General features: G+C 43.7%; 1 protein-coding gene across 6 annotated transcripts in view; it reads left to right on the forward strand.

The window, feature by feature from the left end:
• Positions 1-16399, forward strand: part of BCLAF3 (BCLAF1 and THRAP3 family member 3) — a 51348-nt gene extending 34949 nt beyond the window's left edge. For 3 of the 6 annotated variants that reach the window (XM_038757245.1, XM_038757246.1, XM_038757250.1), the window contains 2 exons: positions 727-882; positions 14960-16399. In XM_038757245.1, the coding sequence (XP_038613173.1) occupies positions 727-882; positions 14960-14989 (186 nt within the window). In that variant the 3' untranslated portion in view covers positions 14990-16399. The remainder of the gene's footprint in view (positions 1-726; positions 883-14959) is intronic. The other 3 variants (XM_038757248.1, XM_038757247.1, XM_038757249.1) reach the window with 1 other exon arrangement.
• The last annotated feature ends 212 nt before the right edge of the window (positions 16400-16611 follow it).

Here is a 16611-nt window from a genome sequence, read left to right on the forward strand (position 1 = left end):
AGAATAGATATGTACAAATAAAATAAATAAATAAATAAATAGAGTAATAAATATGTACAAACGTATATGCATATATACAGGTGCTGTGGGGAAGGGAAGGAGGTAAGATGCGACCCCGGTCAAGTCACTTCTCTGGGCCTTAGTTACCTTATCTGTAAAATGGGGATTAGGACTGTGAGCCCCATATGGGACAGGGAACGTGTCCAACCTGATTAGCTAGTATCTACCCCAGCACTTAGTACAGTGCCTGGCACATGGTAAGTGCTTAACATGGTATTTAAAAAATGCATAGGCCATGTGGAAGGGAGAATCGGGTGGGAAGGCAAGAGATTAGTCGGGAAGAGATAGGAAGAGGAGATATGATTTTAGTAGAGCTTTGAAGATGGGGAGAGTGAGGGTCTGTCGAATTGGAAGGGGGAGAGGGAGTGAATTAAGTAGATATCAAGAAAGACTTGAGTGGGATACAGTGATTAGGTTGGTGTTAGAGGAGTGAAGTGGGCAGACTGGGTTATAATGGGAAGGGGTCAAGGATAAGCACAGGAGAGGGAGCTGATTGAGTGTTTAAAAGCTGGTGATAGCAGCAACCTGTCTGAAAGGCAAGAAGCAATCCAGAAAAGCTCCAAGTTGGGAGAAGCAAATGGGCAAGCCTTTTGAAATGCAAAAATCAAGTTTTCCGTGCTCCCTAGCAGGAACTCCAGGAGGTCTGATCCGCCTCTTTCTTTTCAGAGCAACCTTACGGATGGCCGATTCCAATCCCAGTATAAATCAGGCCTAGTACGGAAGGGTTTATATTTTCAAGCCAAATACCAGCATTTGCGTTGGGCTGGCTCAAGAGGATTCACCACTGATAAATGCAGAGAAGAATTTCTGAGGAAAGGAAAGGTCAGTCGCCTTAAAACAATCAAATCTTAAAGGTTTAAGGGATCTCGAGGTTCCCGAGTTTTCCGCTTCAGAATTCAGTCCGATCGCTTCAGTTTGGCCCTGATGCATATGTTTTACTTGTGCCCAACCTGAATAGCTTGTATCTACCCCATCGGTTAAAACGGTCCCTGGCACATAGTAAGCACTTGACACGTGCCATCATTATCGTTTCAGCTCCTACACCACATGCTAAACGCTTGATAAGGGCCTTAGTTATCAAAAGAAATCAACCATATCTAAATTATATGTTATAAATTACTTATTCATATTAATGACCGTCTCCCCCTCTAGACTGTAGACTTGTTATGGGCAGGGAACGTGTCTGTTAATTCTGCTGTACCGTACTCTCCCAAGCGCTTTAGTACAGTGCTGTGCACATAGTAAGCACTTAATATGATTGATTGATTGAACCAAACTTTAAGGCAAAGGGAAGGCGGTGTTTCTAAATAGCAGGTTCCTTTCTTGACTTCAGAACCATTCCTTCCTCCTCATCCCCACTAACCCTTTGACTGTAGAAGGGGTCATGGAATTTGTTAGTAGTAGCAATGGCATTTATTAAGCAATTGCCCTCGCTGAAGCACCTTTTTAAATTCTAGAGTAATTACAAGGAAAACAGAGTTCCTGGACCTTGGGTTCGCAGTCTAAATGGGTGAAATCGCAGGGAACAGTAACAAGACCCAATGACAAAATCAGTCGATCCAAATAACAACGTAAAACAAAGAGGCTGAATAGAGAATCAATTCATCCTGTTTATTGAGCGTTTACTGTGTGCAGAGCACTGTACTAAGAACTTTCATCACGGCTTCAGGTCCAGTCTTGCAGAATCAGTTAAGAGCTGGAAGATTTGGGAGATCTCAAGAGGGTAGGGAACATGTCTACCAACGCTGTGTAGTGTACCCTCCCAAGCGCTTAGAGATGATACCTACCCTGCTAATTCAAGCTCTCATCCTATCCCGTCTGGACTACTGCACTAGCCTTCTCTCTGATCTCCCATCCTCGTGTCTCTCTCCACTTCAATCCATACTTCATGCTGCTGCCCGGATTATCTTTGTCCAGAAACGCTCTGGACATATTACTCCCCTCCTCAAAAACCTCCAATGGCTACCGATCAATCTGCGCATCAAGCAGAAATTCCTCACCCTGTGCTTCAAGGCTCTCCATCACCTCGCCCCCTCCTACCTCACCTCCCTTCTCTCCTTCTACTGCCCAGCCCGCACCCTCCGCTCCTCCACCACTAATCTCCTCACTGTACCTCGCTCTCGCCTGTCCCGCCATCGACCCCCGGCCCACGTCATCCCCCGGGCCTGGAATGCCCTCCCTCTGCCCATCCGCCAAGCTAGCTCTCTTCCTCCCTTCAAGGCCCTGCTGAGAGCTCACCTCCTCCAGGAGGCCTTCCCAGACTGAGCCCCTTCTTTCCTCTCCCCCTCGTCCCCCTCTCCATCCCCCCGTCTTACCTCCTTCCCTTCCCCACAGCACCTGTATATATGTATATATGGTTGTACATATTTATTACTCTATTTATTTATTCATTTATTTATTTTACTTGTACATTTCTATCCTACTTATTTTATTTTGTTGGTATGTTTGGTTCTGTTCTCTGTCTCCCCCTTTTAGACTGTGAGCCCACTGTTGGGTAGGGACTGTCTCTATGTGATGCCAATTTGTACTTCCCAAGCGCTTAGTACAGTGCTCTGCACATAGTAAGCGCTCAATAAATACGATTGATTGATTGATTGATTGATGATAGATCCTGGCCCGGTGGAGTGAGAAAGACCTGGGTTCTAATCCCAGCTCCGTCACTTGTCTGCTGTGTGACCTTAGGCAAGTCACTTCACTTCCCTGGGCCCTCAGTTCCCTCTTCCATAGAATGGGGATTAAGAGTGTGAGCCCCATGTGGGACAGGGACTGTGTCCAACCTGATTAACTTGTATCTACCCCAGTGCTTAAAAACGTGCTAGGCATAAAGTAAGCGCTTGACAAGTACCGTGATTATCATCCTTATTATAATTACAGTGCTCTGCACAGATTATGGAATGATTATTGGAATGCCCTCCCTCTGCCCATCCACCAAGCTAGCTCTCTTCCTCCCTTCAAGGCCCTACTGAGAGCTCACCTCCTCCAGGAGGCCTTCCCACACTGAGCCCCTTCCTTCCTCTCCCCCTCGTCCCCCTCTCCATCCCCCCATCTTACCTCCTTCCCTTCCCCACAGCACCTGTATATATGTATATATGTTTGTACATGTTTATTACTCTATTTCACTTGTACATATCTACTCTATTTATTTTATTTTGTTAGTATGTTTGGTTTTGTTCTCTGTCTCCCCCTTTTAAACTGTGAGCCCACTGCTGGGTAGGGACTGTCTCTATGTGTTACCAACTTGTACTTCCCAAGCGCTTAGTACAGTGCTCTGCACACAGTAAGCGCTCAATAAATACAATTGATGATGATGATGATGATGATTAAGCCCGTTGTTGGGTAGGGACCGTCTCTATAGGTTGCCGTCTTGTACTTCCTAAGCTCTTTAGTACAGTGCCCTGCACACAGTGAGCGCTCAATAAATATGATTGAGTGAATGAATGAATTAAGCACTCAGTAAGTACGTGATAGATTTCTTTCCAACGTCCTGTTTTTTATAATAAAGGGTCTTTTGCAGATTTCCTCCCGAAGATCATCCTTGGGGAGGATGAAAATTTTACTTTTTTTAAAAAATTTTTTTACACGAAGTGATTCTTTATACATTGTTGTCATGAGGAAGAGGCCAGCTGGCTTTGGTGGTTTACCCGAAAGCCAATTCTATAGGCAAGAACTGACACAAACTAACCAAAAAGCTGAAAATAGTTCTCATTTAAATCCAGCTCAATGCCGTTTGCCTTCATCAGTCCGTGTCTCAACGAACGATGTTCAGTGCTCGCTAATTGAAAAGTGTAATGTAGAAAGAATCACACTCCCAGCCACAGTCATGGGTGAGAATTCTCCCCTCTGAAGTTTTGTGGGACGTGGAAGAGGAGACGGTAAGCTCCTTGGGAGCGGGGAATATGCCTACAATCCTCCCAAGTGCTTAGTACAGTGCTCTGCACATAATAGGTGCTATAAGCTCCCTCTAGACTGTAAGCTCGTCGTGGGCAGGGATCATATCTCCCAACTATTGAATTGTAGTAATAATAATAATGATGGTATTTGTTAAGAACTTACTGTGTGCCAAGCACTGTTCTAAGCACTGGGGTAGATACAAGGCGATCAGGTTGTCCCACGCGGGGCTCACAGTCTTAGTCCCCATTTTACAGATGAGGGAACTGAGGCACAGAGAAGTTAAGTGACTTGCCCAAAGTCAAACAGCTGACCAATGGCAGAGCAGGGATTAGAACCCATAACCGCTGACACCCAAGCCCATGTTCTTTCCACTAAGCCATGCTGCTTCCTGAATTGTACTCTCCCAAGCACTTATTTTCATGCTATGTACACAGTATGCTCTCAGTAAATAGCGTCGATTGATTAAGGAACAGAACATTCGTCATATGTTTGAAATTTGTTTGAAATTCAAGGTTTTTCCCTGAAATATATTTCTAGTTTGTCACTGCTTCTTTCCATGGGAATGTTTTCTCCACAGTATCTCCTCGTAGTATAAATGGACTGAGTGTCCAAGATAATAATAATAATGGCATTTATTAAGCGCCTACTATGTGCAAAGCACTGTTCTAAGCGCTGGGGAGGTGACAAGGTGATCAGGTTGTCCCATGATCAGGTTGTCCCTTCCGTGCTGTAAACAGAGCTCCCTCCTTAATGTTTATTTTTTGGATTATGTGAATTACAGGGGGAGCGAGAGGTTTTTGGGGGAGTATACTACTGCAGATTAGTCATCTCTTACCCCTTGTTGGTTTATTCTTGATATTCTTCGCATCAGTCAGCTGGATTATTCTCCGGTTATCTTTCATATTTGCTCAATAAGTCAGTCAGTCAGTGGTATTTATTGTGTGCTTACTGTGTCCAGAGAACTTTACTAAGCGCAAAGGAGAGTACGATGCCAACAAAGCCAGTGGACACACTCCCTGCCCACATTGAGCTTAGTATGCTTCCCTAAGCTCTTTTAACCGTAGTTACTGTGCGCCATATTCAGGGGACGATCTTTTAAAAGTTGACTTAAAAGAATGATTACTTCTTGACTTCAAAGCTGCTGAGATCCGTTCCTTATTTCCCAGCCTTTTGATCTGAATTGCTTCAGAGGAGCAGGCAGAAAAGGAATTTCACTGTTACTTCCCAAAAGTAATCTAGCCTTTCTCCCCTCCAGCTCTCTACCAATGATTGACTATCCAGGGTCTGATTTCTCCTCACCCCCGCATTTAAATAGGTGCTGGTTCTTCTCCTCCATTTATGTAGCTTTTCTCAATCCGATTTAGTAGTCTCTTAATTTTGTTGGGATCTGTGACTGCTCAGACTTTCAGTTCTCAGTAATATCAGTTGTGTTTGTTAAGCGCTTGCTGCCTAATTGTAATATTTGTTAAGCATTTACCGTGTGCCAAGTACTAAGCACCGGGGTGGATACAAACAAATGAAGTTGGACACAGTCCCTGTCCTACATGGGGCTCACGTTCTCAAGCCCCATTTTACAGATGAGGGAACTGAGGCCCCGAGAAATGAAGTGAAAAGTCAAACAGACAAGGGCCGGAGCCCTATCTGCCAAATCTTGTAGTAAGCATCAGGCTAGAAAGGAGATAATCTGTCCTCCCCTCCCCATCGCCCCGACTCCCTCCCTCTGCTCTACCACCCTCCCTGCCCCACAGCACTTGTATATATATATGTACATATTTTTTTATTCCATTTATTTGATTAATGATGTATAATAATCTATAATCCTATTTATTTATATTAATGCTATTGATGCCTGTCTACTTGTTCTGTTTTGTTGTCTACCTCCCCCCCCTTCTCGACCGTGAGCCCATTGTCGGGTAGGGATTGTCTCTGTCTGTTGCCGAATTGTACTTTCCGAGCGCTTAGTACAGTGCTCTGCACACAGTAAGCGCTCAGTAAATACGATTTAATGAATTAATAATCGGGTCAGACCCAGTCCCCAGCCCACATAGGGTGCCCAGTCTCAATAGGAGGGAGAGCTGGCACTGGATCCCCCTTTTACAGACAAGGATACTGAGGCACACACGGTTTAGTGACTTGCTGCCCAAGGTCACACGCAGCAGGGTGGTGGTTGAGTCGGGATTAGAACCCAGGTCCCCTGACATCCCGGCCTGTGCTCTTTCCATTAGGCCCACGCCGCTTCAAATTAGTAAGATGTCTAAACCCCATCAATGTTCTATTTACACCTTTTCGCACATTAATAAAGTCGATGTTAACTAGAAAGGATCTCATCCGCATCTCACCAGAAAGCTGCGATTTGTAACCCAATCTAAATATTTTGCTATTTGTTTTTAAAAACATTTTTAAAAAACACCCTTCACCCACCAGTTGTGCCATTTAGCAGCATCCGTGTGTACTCTGCACACAGTAAGCGCTCAATAAAAGCGATTGAATGAATCAATGCATGGGTGGGGTTTGCATTAAGTTGCTGGTAAACTTTTGTGCCACTGTAACGGATGCTTTGCCTAAAGGGATCTCTTTTTTTTTTTTCCCCTTCGCTTTTCTTGCTGCTTTGCAACTATCTATTAATCTTGAAGTGGTGAAAAAACAAAAGAAACCAAGTTTGGAGTGATTTTTGCCCCTTGAAACCTAGTTATTTACTACTTGAGGTTCTGTGACCTCTTTCTGCATCCTGCCCATTCTTTCACTAGGCTTTGAAATGAGATTATGAAGTCATTCTGAGATTGAATTCTTTCCTCCGAGGTAATTAGGTGCCTTTCACCATTTTCTTCTGTACTTCAATCGTCCGCCACTCTTCTAGCCATCGGGACATTTCGGAAGTAATATTCCTTGGTAGGTTCCCGTGTGTCTGTTCATTTCATCTGTGTGAGGCCTGCCTCCTCCTTGGCTCTACGTTTTATTAAAAGCTTTGTCTTTTCATCTGAAGGATCCCCGATGCTTCTCTCTTACCGTTTTACAAGTCTTTCCAGTCAGGCAGTGTGGCTTAGTAATAATAATGATGATGATGATGATGGTATTTGTAAAGTGCGTGCTATGTGCCAGGCAGTGTACTAAGCGCTGGGGTGGATTCAACCAAATTGGGTTGGGCACAATCCCTGTCCCACCTGAGGATTACAGTTTCAGTCCTCATTTTAGAGATGAGGAAACTGAGGCACGGAGAAGTAAAGCGACTTGCCCAAGGCCACACAGCAGACAAGTGGCACATAGTAAGCGCTCAGTAAATACGATTGATGATGAAGTGGCAGAGCTGGGATTGGAACTCATAACCTTCTGACTCCTAGGGCTGTGCCGGATCCTCCGAGCCACGCTGCTTCGAGGCCCGGCTCGGCCACCGGCCTACTGTGGGACCGCTTAGTACAGTGCTCTGCACACACTAAGCGCTCAATAAATACGATTGATGATGATGATGTGGCCTCTGCCTCCACATCTGTTCAGTGGGGAAAAACACAGATGGTGAGCCCCGTGCGGTTAGGTCACAGTCTGGTCCCATGCCTTCTATGTACTCCAGCCCTTTGTAATAGATGCCATTATTTTTTTTTAGTAGGATCATTTCCTCTTTAGAGTTTCAATCACGTTAACAGTAGTCATAACTTTGGTGCCTATTTTGGAGGCATCTTATTCCAGCTCTGTGGATGGATTGATATCTTCCATCTCTGTGGATGGATTGATAAGTAATTCCGTTAGAGTTACTTGGTTTATTCATTCATTCAGTCGTATTTATTGAGCGCTTACTGTGTGCGGAGCCCTGTACTAAGCGCTTGGGAAGTACACGTCGGCAACGTATCGAGACGGCCCCTACCCAGCAATGGGCTCACGGTCTAGAAGGGGGAGGCAGACAACAAAACATGTAGACAGGTGTCACAACCGTCAGAATAAATAGAATGATAGCTATATCAATCAATCAGTCATATTTATTGAGCGCTTACTGTGTGCAGAGCACTGTACTAAGCGCTTGGGAAGTACAAGTTGGCAACATATAGAGACAGTCCGTACCCAACAGTGGGCTCACAGTCTAGAAGACTGTATATATGCTATATGCATATCATTGACAAGTTTATGTCAATATCAGGGTTTTTCCCCACAAGCTCACTCTTAATTTTCCTCATCTTCCCTATCATGCACCTGAGACCAGGTTAGGGTGGCATAACCAGGCATCAGCATCCATTTTAAGGAAATGAACCTTATTGAGGGGTGGGTCACGTCTTTTTTTTTTTCTTTTGGGCTGGCTAACTGAAATGGATTACGCTCTTGATGTGCCATTTCTTTACATTTTTCTTGAACATTAATGTTTATCTCTCTGACCGTGCCTCGATAGGCGTTGCCTATTGAAGTCTTGAACTTTTGTAATGGATTCTACCGCTCTCTTATTCTGTGTAGGCTCAAAACCCTCGTTGAATTTCCTTCATCCCGACAGTGGTGTTTTCCACTTCCCACTCTCCCTGCCCTCTGTGAAACCTAGGAATGTGTGTGTATTGAAAGGCAAAAACTGCTTTGTAAATGGAAAAAGAAATGATGGGTATTCGGGAAATCCGAAGTCCATATTTTGGCAATTATAGGTCTGCCACAAACATGCTGTTACTAGGGCGTAATCACATGGCTTTGTCAGAAAACATGAGTCAACAGGTATTGTTTTCTGATTAGGTAGTAGAAGTCGCTTTTGCAGTGAGATCATCATCATCATCATCATCATCAATCGTATTTATTGAGCGCTTACTATGTGCAGAGCACTGTACTAAGCGCTTGGGAAGTACAAATTGGCAACATATAGAGACAGTCCCTACCCAACCGTGGGCTCACAGTCTAAAAGTGAGATGGTGGGGCTTTTAAACTTTGCCCCTTTAGTCAGTCTCCCCTGAAAAATGGGAGCTGCCATCATTAAGCCACCAGCAATTAAAATACCAACCTTAATTGGTTCCCAGTAGACGAGTCGTCACACACAGACCACCGCTGACGGACACGAGACGAGCCCTCTCCAGGTGTCGAATAAACAAATTGTGGTGAATTATTTTTGAGGAAGCCATTTCAAAGCCACGCTTGATTGTCATGTAGTGATTCGGCGTTCCCAACCTGGGTACCCTTTTTACGTTTGACACGGAGTAAAACAGTTGGATGAAATTCAAGATTGGCCCGGCGAGGCGATATGGTGGAGAGGGCGTGGGATTTTTGAGTCAGGAGTTCTGGGTTCTAGTCTCGACTCTGCCACTTGAAGGCCTCCCTTCAAGGCCCTCCTGAGAGCTCACCTCCTCCAGGAGGCCTTCCCAGACTGAGCCCCTTCCTTCCTCTCCCCCTCGTCCCCCTCTCCATCCCCCCATCTTACCTCCTTCCCTTCCCCACAGCACCTGTATATATGTATATATGGTTGTACATATTTATTACTCTATTTATTTATTTATTTTATTTGTACATATCTATTCTATTTATTTTTTTTTGTTAGTATGTTTGGTTTTGTTCTCTGTCTCCCCCTTTTAGACTGTGAGCCCACTGTTGGGTAGGGACTGTCTCTATATGTTGCCGATTTGTGCTTCCCAAGCGCTTAGTCCAGTGCTCTGCACATAGTAAGCGCTCAATAAATACGATTGATTGATTGATTTGTACATATTTATTACTCTATTTTATTTGTACATATCTATTATATTTTATTTTGTTAGTATGTTTGGTTTTGTTCTCTGTCTCCCCCTTTTAGACTGTGAGCCCACTGTTGGGTAGGGACTGTCTCTATATGTTGCCAGTTTGCACTTCCCAAGCGCTTAGTACAGTGCTCTGCATATAGTAAGCGCTCAATAAATACGATTGATGATGGTGCCACTAGCTTGCTGTGTGTCCTTGAGGGAGACACTGAACCTCTCTAGGGCTCAGGTGCCCTACGTGTAAAATGGAGATGATGAGCCCGTCTTCTAGACTGTGAGCCCGTTGTTGGGTAGGGATTGTCTCTATCTGTTGCCAAATTGTACTTTCCAAGCGCTTAGTACAGTGCTCTGCACACTGTAAGCACTCAATAAATACGATTGAATGAATGAATGAATAATACCCTGCCTCTCAATCAATCAATCGTATTTATTGAGCGCTTACTGTGTGCAGATCACTGTACTAAGCGCTTGGGAAGTACAAGTTGGCAACATATAGAGACAGTCCCTACCCAACAGTGGGCTCACCCTACATTGCAGTGATGCTGGGCAGTAAAAATGAGATAATTGATGTGAAAGCACTTTGGAAAAATCAAAGTGCCCTACAAAAGAATCAAGCTATCATTACTCTTAGTACACAGTTGCACCAGAAGTTTCGGTTATCAAAGACCCAAAGTTGGAAAAGTCTACGTTTCGGCACGGGTTCGTGTTCTTTGGAGTTTAAGAACACAAATGAAATGGGAAATCAGGACGATGAAAAATAAAATCAACTCTCCCACTTTATTATTGTTCAACATTTCCGTGCAAAGAGCCCCCCCCCCCCCCCCAAAAAAAAATTAACGTGAATTTCCTCCGGTTTAAATAATGCAAGCTGATAGCAACAATTTTTAACAATTGAGTTTTTTATTTGAAGAATGTGTCCTGGCAAAGTGTGCCGTGTCATCATTTTGCTTTTAGTTGTGTGATCTTCCATTTAGCAAGTCCAGTATTTCTGACGGTCCGGTACTGCAGAATTGGTACTCATTAAAGTTCTCTGTTTCTCATTTAGATTCTTCTCAGTCAGCTAAATGAAATGGTTCATTCTAAAGCCAGTTTTTTTTTAATAGAATGGGAACCGATTCAAGAAAGCCACACTGTTTTTTTCATTTTTTAGAAATTGAGTGTTTCCCACATTTGCTCCCACCCTTCCTGCGGATTCCAGTCACACGTGCACATTTTTAGACTTGAAAACCGAGAAATGAATTTGCATGTAAGCCCGGGAAGTGTGTAGAGGTCAATATTGGAAATCCCGGCACATGCACTATTTCCAGTCGAAAGGGCAATTCACGCTTGATAGTATAGCGGATCACTGAAATTCTCTTGCTCCTACAATAGGAGTCGAGCAAACAGTCAGGGAGTGGTATTTATTGAGCACTTACTCTGTGAAGAGAACTGTACTGAGCCCTTGGGATGGTACATTATAACTAATTGGTACAATTAATGGTACAATGTTACCATTGTATAGTGGTACAATATAATTAATTAATAATTTAATAATTAAAATAATGCAACATCAGTTGTATTTATTGAGCGCTTACTGTGTGTAAGCGCTTGGGAGAGTACTATACACCAATACAGTCCCTGTCCATAATGAGCCCACAGTCTAGAGGGGGAGACAGACATTAATATCTATAATATATAAAAACAGGTGGTAGACAAGAGTCCTGACCCACAGTGAGTTACTGTCTAGAGGGAGAGACAGAAGTTTTATACAAATAAATTACGGATATGTACATAAGTACATATGTAAGTACCTACATACTTACAAAAGAACAGTGCTTTGCACATAGTAAGCGCCTAACAAATACCATTATTATTATTATTATTATTATTATAAGTGCTGTAGGGCTGAGGGAGGGGTGGAAAAAGGGAGCAATTCTGAGTGGAAGGGTGATGCAGAAGGGAGTGGGAGAAAAAGAAATGAGGGCTTAGGGAAGGCCTCTTGGACGAGATAATAATAATAATAGTGATGGTATTTATTAAGCGCTTACTATGTGCAAAGCACTGTTCTAAGCGCTGGGGAGGTTACAAGGTGATCAGGTTGTCCCACAGGGCGCTCACCGTCTTAATCCTCATTTTACAGATGAGGGAACTGAGGTCCAGAGAAGTTAAGTGATGACTTGCCCAAAGTCACCCAGCTGACAAGTGGCGGAGCTGGGATTTGAACCCCTGACCTCTGGCTCCGAAGCCTGTGCTCTTCCCACCGAGCCACGCTGCTTCGGTACTTTTAATAAAGATTTAAAGGTGAGGAAAGTGATCTTAAGCCAGATACGAAGAGGGAGGGAGTTCGAGGCCAGAGGCAGGATGTGGGCGAGAGGTCAGCAGTGAAATAGATTGAGCCCCTTCCTTCCTCTCCCCCTCGCCCCCCTCTCCATCCCCCCCTTCTTACCTCCTTCCCTTCCCCACAGCACCTGTATATATGTATATATGTTTGTACATATTTATTACTCTATTTATTTATTTTACTTGTACATATCTATTCTATTTATTTTATTTTGTTAGTATGTTTGGTTTGGTTCTCTGTCCTCCCCTTTTAGACTGTGAGCCCACTGTTGGGTAGGGACTGTCTCTATATGTTGCCAGTTTGTACTTCCCAAGCGCTTAGTACAGTGCTCTGCACATAGTAAGCGCTCAATAAATACGATTGATAATGGAAATGATAAATAGATGTGATCGAGGTCCAGTGAGTAGGTTGGCATTCGAGGAGTGAAGTGAAGACAGCGAGAGTGTAGTGACGGCAGCCGCCTTCCCGGGTCACTGGCTCTGCAACTGGAGAACGGGTCTGGTAGATTGTTGCATTGTATTCCCCCCCCGAGCGCTTGGTGCAGTGCTCTCTGCACACCGTAAGCGCTCAATAAATACGATTGTAGGTGGGGAGGGAAGCCCCAGCCACCCGTCACCAAACCCGCCCCGGCTGCGGAAGAGAAGGGGATTCCGCCACCGAAACCCGCAGCGCTTTCAGCTCCCCTCCTCCCGTCAGCTCTCTTCCCACCACCCACCTAAGAATCCCCACTGTAGTACAGTACAGCTTGAGAATAATAATAATAATAATAATAATAATAATGGCATTTATTAAGCGCTTACTATGTGCAAAGCACTGTTCTAAGCGCTTGGGGAAGTACAAGTTGGCAACATATCCAGACAGTCCCTACCCAACAGTGGGCTCACGGTCTAAAAGACTGGCGAGAGCAACTTCTTCCCTCTGAAGCTCATCTTCCCTTCTTTCCGAGGCAGTGGTGATCCCAATGGGCTAATAATAATAATAATGATGGCTTTTATTAGGCGCTTACTATGTGCAAAGCACTGTTCTAAGCACTGGCGAAGTACAAGTTGGCAACATATACAGTCCCTACCCCACAGTGGGCTCACAGTCTAAAAGACTGGCGAGGGCAACTTCTTCCCTCTGAAGCTCATCTTCCCTTCTCACCGAGGCAGTGGTGATCCCAACGGGCTAATAATAGTAATAATGATGGCATTTATTAGGCGCTTACTATGTGCAAAGCACTGTTCTAAGCGCTGGGGAAGTACAAGTTGGCAACATATCCAGACAGTCCCTACCCAACAGTGGGCTCACAGTCTAAAAGACTGGCGAGAGCAACTTCTTCCCTCTGAAGCTCATCTTCCCTTCTTTCCGAGACAGTGGTGATCCCAACGGGCTAATAATAATAATGATGATGGCATTTATTAGGCGCTTACTATGTGCAAAGCACTGTTCTAAGCGCTGGGGAAGTACAAGTTGGCAACATATCCAGACAGTCCCTACCCAACAGTGGGCTCACAGTCTAAAAGACTGGCGAGAGCAACTTCTTCCCTCTGAAGCTCATCTTCCCTTCTCGCCGAGGCAGTGGTGATCCCAACGGGCTAATAATAATGATGTCATTTATTAGGTGCTTACTATGTGCAAAGCACTGTTCTGAGCGCTGGGGAAGTACAAGTTGGCAACATATAGAGACAGTCCCTACCCCACAGTGGGCTCACAGTCTAAAAGACTGGCGAGAGCAACTTCTTCATCATCATCATCAATCGTATTTATTGAGTGCTTACTATGTGCAGAGCACTGTACTAAGCGCTTGTGAAGTACAAGTTGGCAACATCTAGAGACAGTCCCTACCCAACAGTGGGCTCACAGTCTAAAAGGGGGAGACAGAGAACAAAACCAAACATACTAACAAAATAAAATAAATAGAATAGATATGTACAAGTAAAATAAATAGAGTAATAAATATGTACAAACATATATACATATATACAGGTGCTGTGGGGAAGGGAAGGAGGTAAGATGGGGGGATGGAGAGGGGGAAGAAGGGAAGATGAGCTTCAGAGGGAAGAAGCTCATCTTCCCTTCTCGCCGAGGCAGTGGTGATCCCAACGGGCTAATAATAGTAATAATGATGGCATTTACTAAGGGCTTACTATGTGAGAAGCAGCATGACATAGTGGATAGAGCCGCCTGGGAGTCAGAAGGTCGTGGGTTCTAATCCCGGCTCCGTCCCTCATCCCCTGGGTGACCTTTGTGAAGTCACTTCACTTCTCCGTGCCTCCATTCCCCCACATGGAAAATGGGGATTGAGCCTGGGAGCCCCATGTGGGGCAGGGACCCTTCCCAACCTGATTTGCTTGTATCCACCCCGGTGCTTAGTACAGTGCCTGGCCCTGCTGAGAGCTCACCTCCTCCAGGAGGCCTTCCCAGACTGAGCCCCTTCCTTCCTCTCGCCCTCGTCCCCCTCTCCATCCCCCCCATCTTACCTCCTTCCCTTCCCCACAGCACCTGTAGATATGTATATATGTTTGTACATATTTTTTACTCTATTTATTTTATTTGTACATATCTATTCTATTTATTTTATTTTGTTAGTATGTTTGGTTTTGTTCTTTGTCTCCCCCTTTTAGACTGTGAGCCCACTGTTGGGTAGGGACTGTTTCTATATGTTGCCAATTTGTACTTCCCAAGCGCTTAGTACAGTGCTCTGCACATAGTAAGCGCTCAATAAATACGATTGATGATGATGATGATGATGATGGCGCCCAGTAAGTACTTAACAAATACCACAGTTATTAATATTATCATTACAGTGCTTTACAGCCAAGAAGCACTCAAATGCCATTGATGAATTTGGTGTATTTGTTTCCGTCAGTACTGGTAATATCTTTATAGCGGTTACAGAGAGATGTTTTATTAAACAAAACCCAGACTGAATTACAGATAAAACAGGTGGTCCAGTTTTAGGTGGGAACCAATTCAGAGTTGCAGTTTTGACCACTGAATTTTTTGTCTTCTCTCTCACCAGGAGCATCCTGGCATCGCCATGGAAATCTAACCCGGAACGTGATCGGAGACTAGATGACACTACAGAAGATTCTGTTGCTCTTCGACAACTCCTTTGGTCAGGAGTTATCATAGAAAATTGGCACTAATACTGTAACTTTCTTGATAAGATAACTTTATTTTTCAGTAGTGGAACGCTGCAACTTTTTTACAGCTAACGATTGCTTTTAAATTACGGTATTCAATTGGGAAGTTAGCGTAACTTTGGTTTCTTTTGCAAAAAAAAAAACAAACTCAAAGAATCACTTGAAGGGAATTTATTTATTGATACCATTTTCTCTGAGCATGGTTTTATGGATAGAACTTGTTGAGTTGTTATATCGAGAGGTTTATATGTTGAAAGTTTATTGCTTATGTAATAAAAACCAAAACGAACAAACAAACAAAAAACCAATCCAAGCGTCTGAATTGTTTAGTGATTGTAAAGAAGCTCAGAACTCTGAAAAATTACCTTACGAGTTCCCTGGCTTCCACTGATTTGTTTTTTTCTAAATGAAGTATTTTCTTTGTATCTCTGGTGAACTCTTAAGGTCTGTGATTTGCAGTTCTCACCTTTCCTACTAAGCATAATAGAGGAAGCCAAGAAAAGCAGGGAGCTGAGGTAGTTTGTGATGATAGTTAAAGCTACACATTAAGAAATTCACATTTGTGTAACGGATAAATGGTCATTTTTCAGATCTATCGCTCTCCTTCAGTGCTGTTGCTCCAATTCGAAGGCCAGGGCGTTTTGTAATCAGTGATCTTTAAGTTCCTTTTTTATAGGTAAGTTGTACATGAGCTAAATTTCTAAAGCAGGTTTTCTTATTAAATTGAATTTTGAGTAGTTTTTTTTTTTATAGAGAGGTTCAGTTTATACGGTTTTAAAAATCCCACATTTTGAAAGAGCACATCCTTTACGATGTAAGCTGCTGCCAAGATCTAGGTGTTGGGTGTGGGTTTAAATGAAGTTCACATCTCCGTTCTGCATCGCCAGTTGCCAGATTTATTCGCAGCTTAGATCTGCTCTTTTAGAGTCTGTCGAGCTCTGTCTTCAGATGAAAGTAAAAACATTCAGTTATTCTTGCAAGGAGCAGGAGCAGAAGGGCATCTTTTTGTAGTTTAATTTAGTCTCTCAATCAGGCCCGGTAGGTACGTGGCTCATGTTCAGAAACGGCATGTACTGGATGGAAATATAAAAGTGAAGGTGCGTTCTTTCATGGTGACTTAATGGACGAAGGGAGTTTATCTGCAAGTATTTAATGACGTGCAATGTATCCTTTGAGGAAGGGAGTGAATTGTTGTCGGGGGTGGGGGATGGCACGGAGGGAGATGTTCGTAAAATGGAAGTGACTTTGTGGAATAAGAGCTCTTGCTAATGCAGCGTTAATCAGGTAATAAATGCAGGTATGTTGTTTCCGTTCAATGTTTGATTCCGTTTCTGCAACCAAAGGTTTTTAGGCTATTTCCCGCAAGTCTTTTTGATCGAGAAGGAGTATTTACGTGCTTGATACTAGCAGGAAGAATAATAGTAATACTGGTATATATGAGTGCGCACAAGTTGCCAAGAGCTGTGTTAGTTACAGCGTAATCAGACGGGATACGGTCCTTGAACCAAGCGGATCTCATTGGCTCAGC

Source organism: Tachyglossus aculeatus, chromosome 15 (assembly GCF_015852505.1).
Source record: "Tachyglossus aculeatus isolate mTacAcu1 chromosome 15, mTacAcu1.pri, whole genome shotgun sequence".
Taxonomy (NCBI): domain Eukaryota; kingdom Metazoa; phylum Chordata; class Mammalia; order Monotremata; family Tachyglossidae; genus Tachyglossus; species Tachyglossus aculeatus.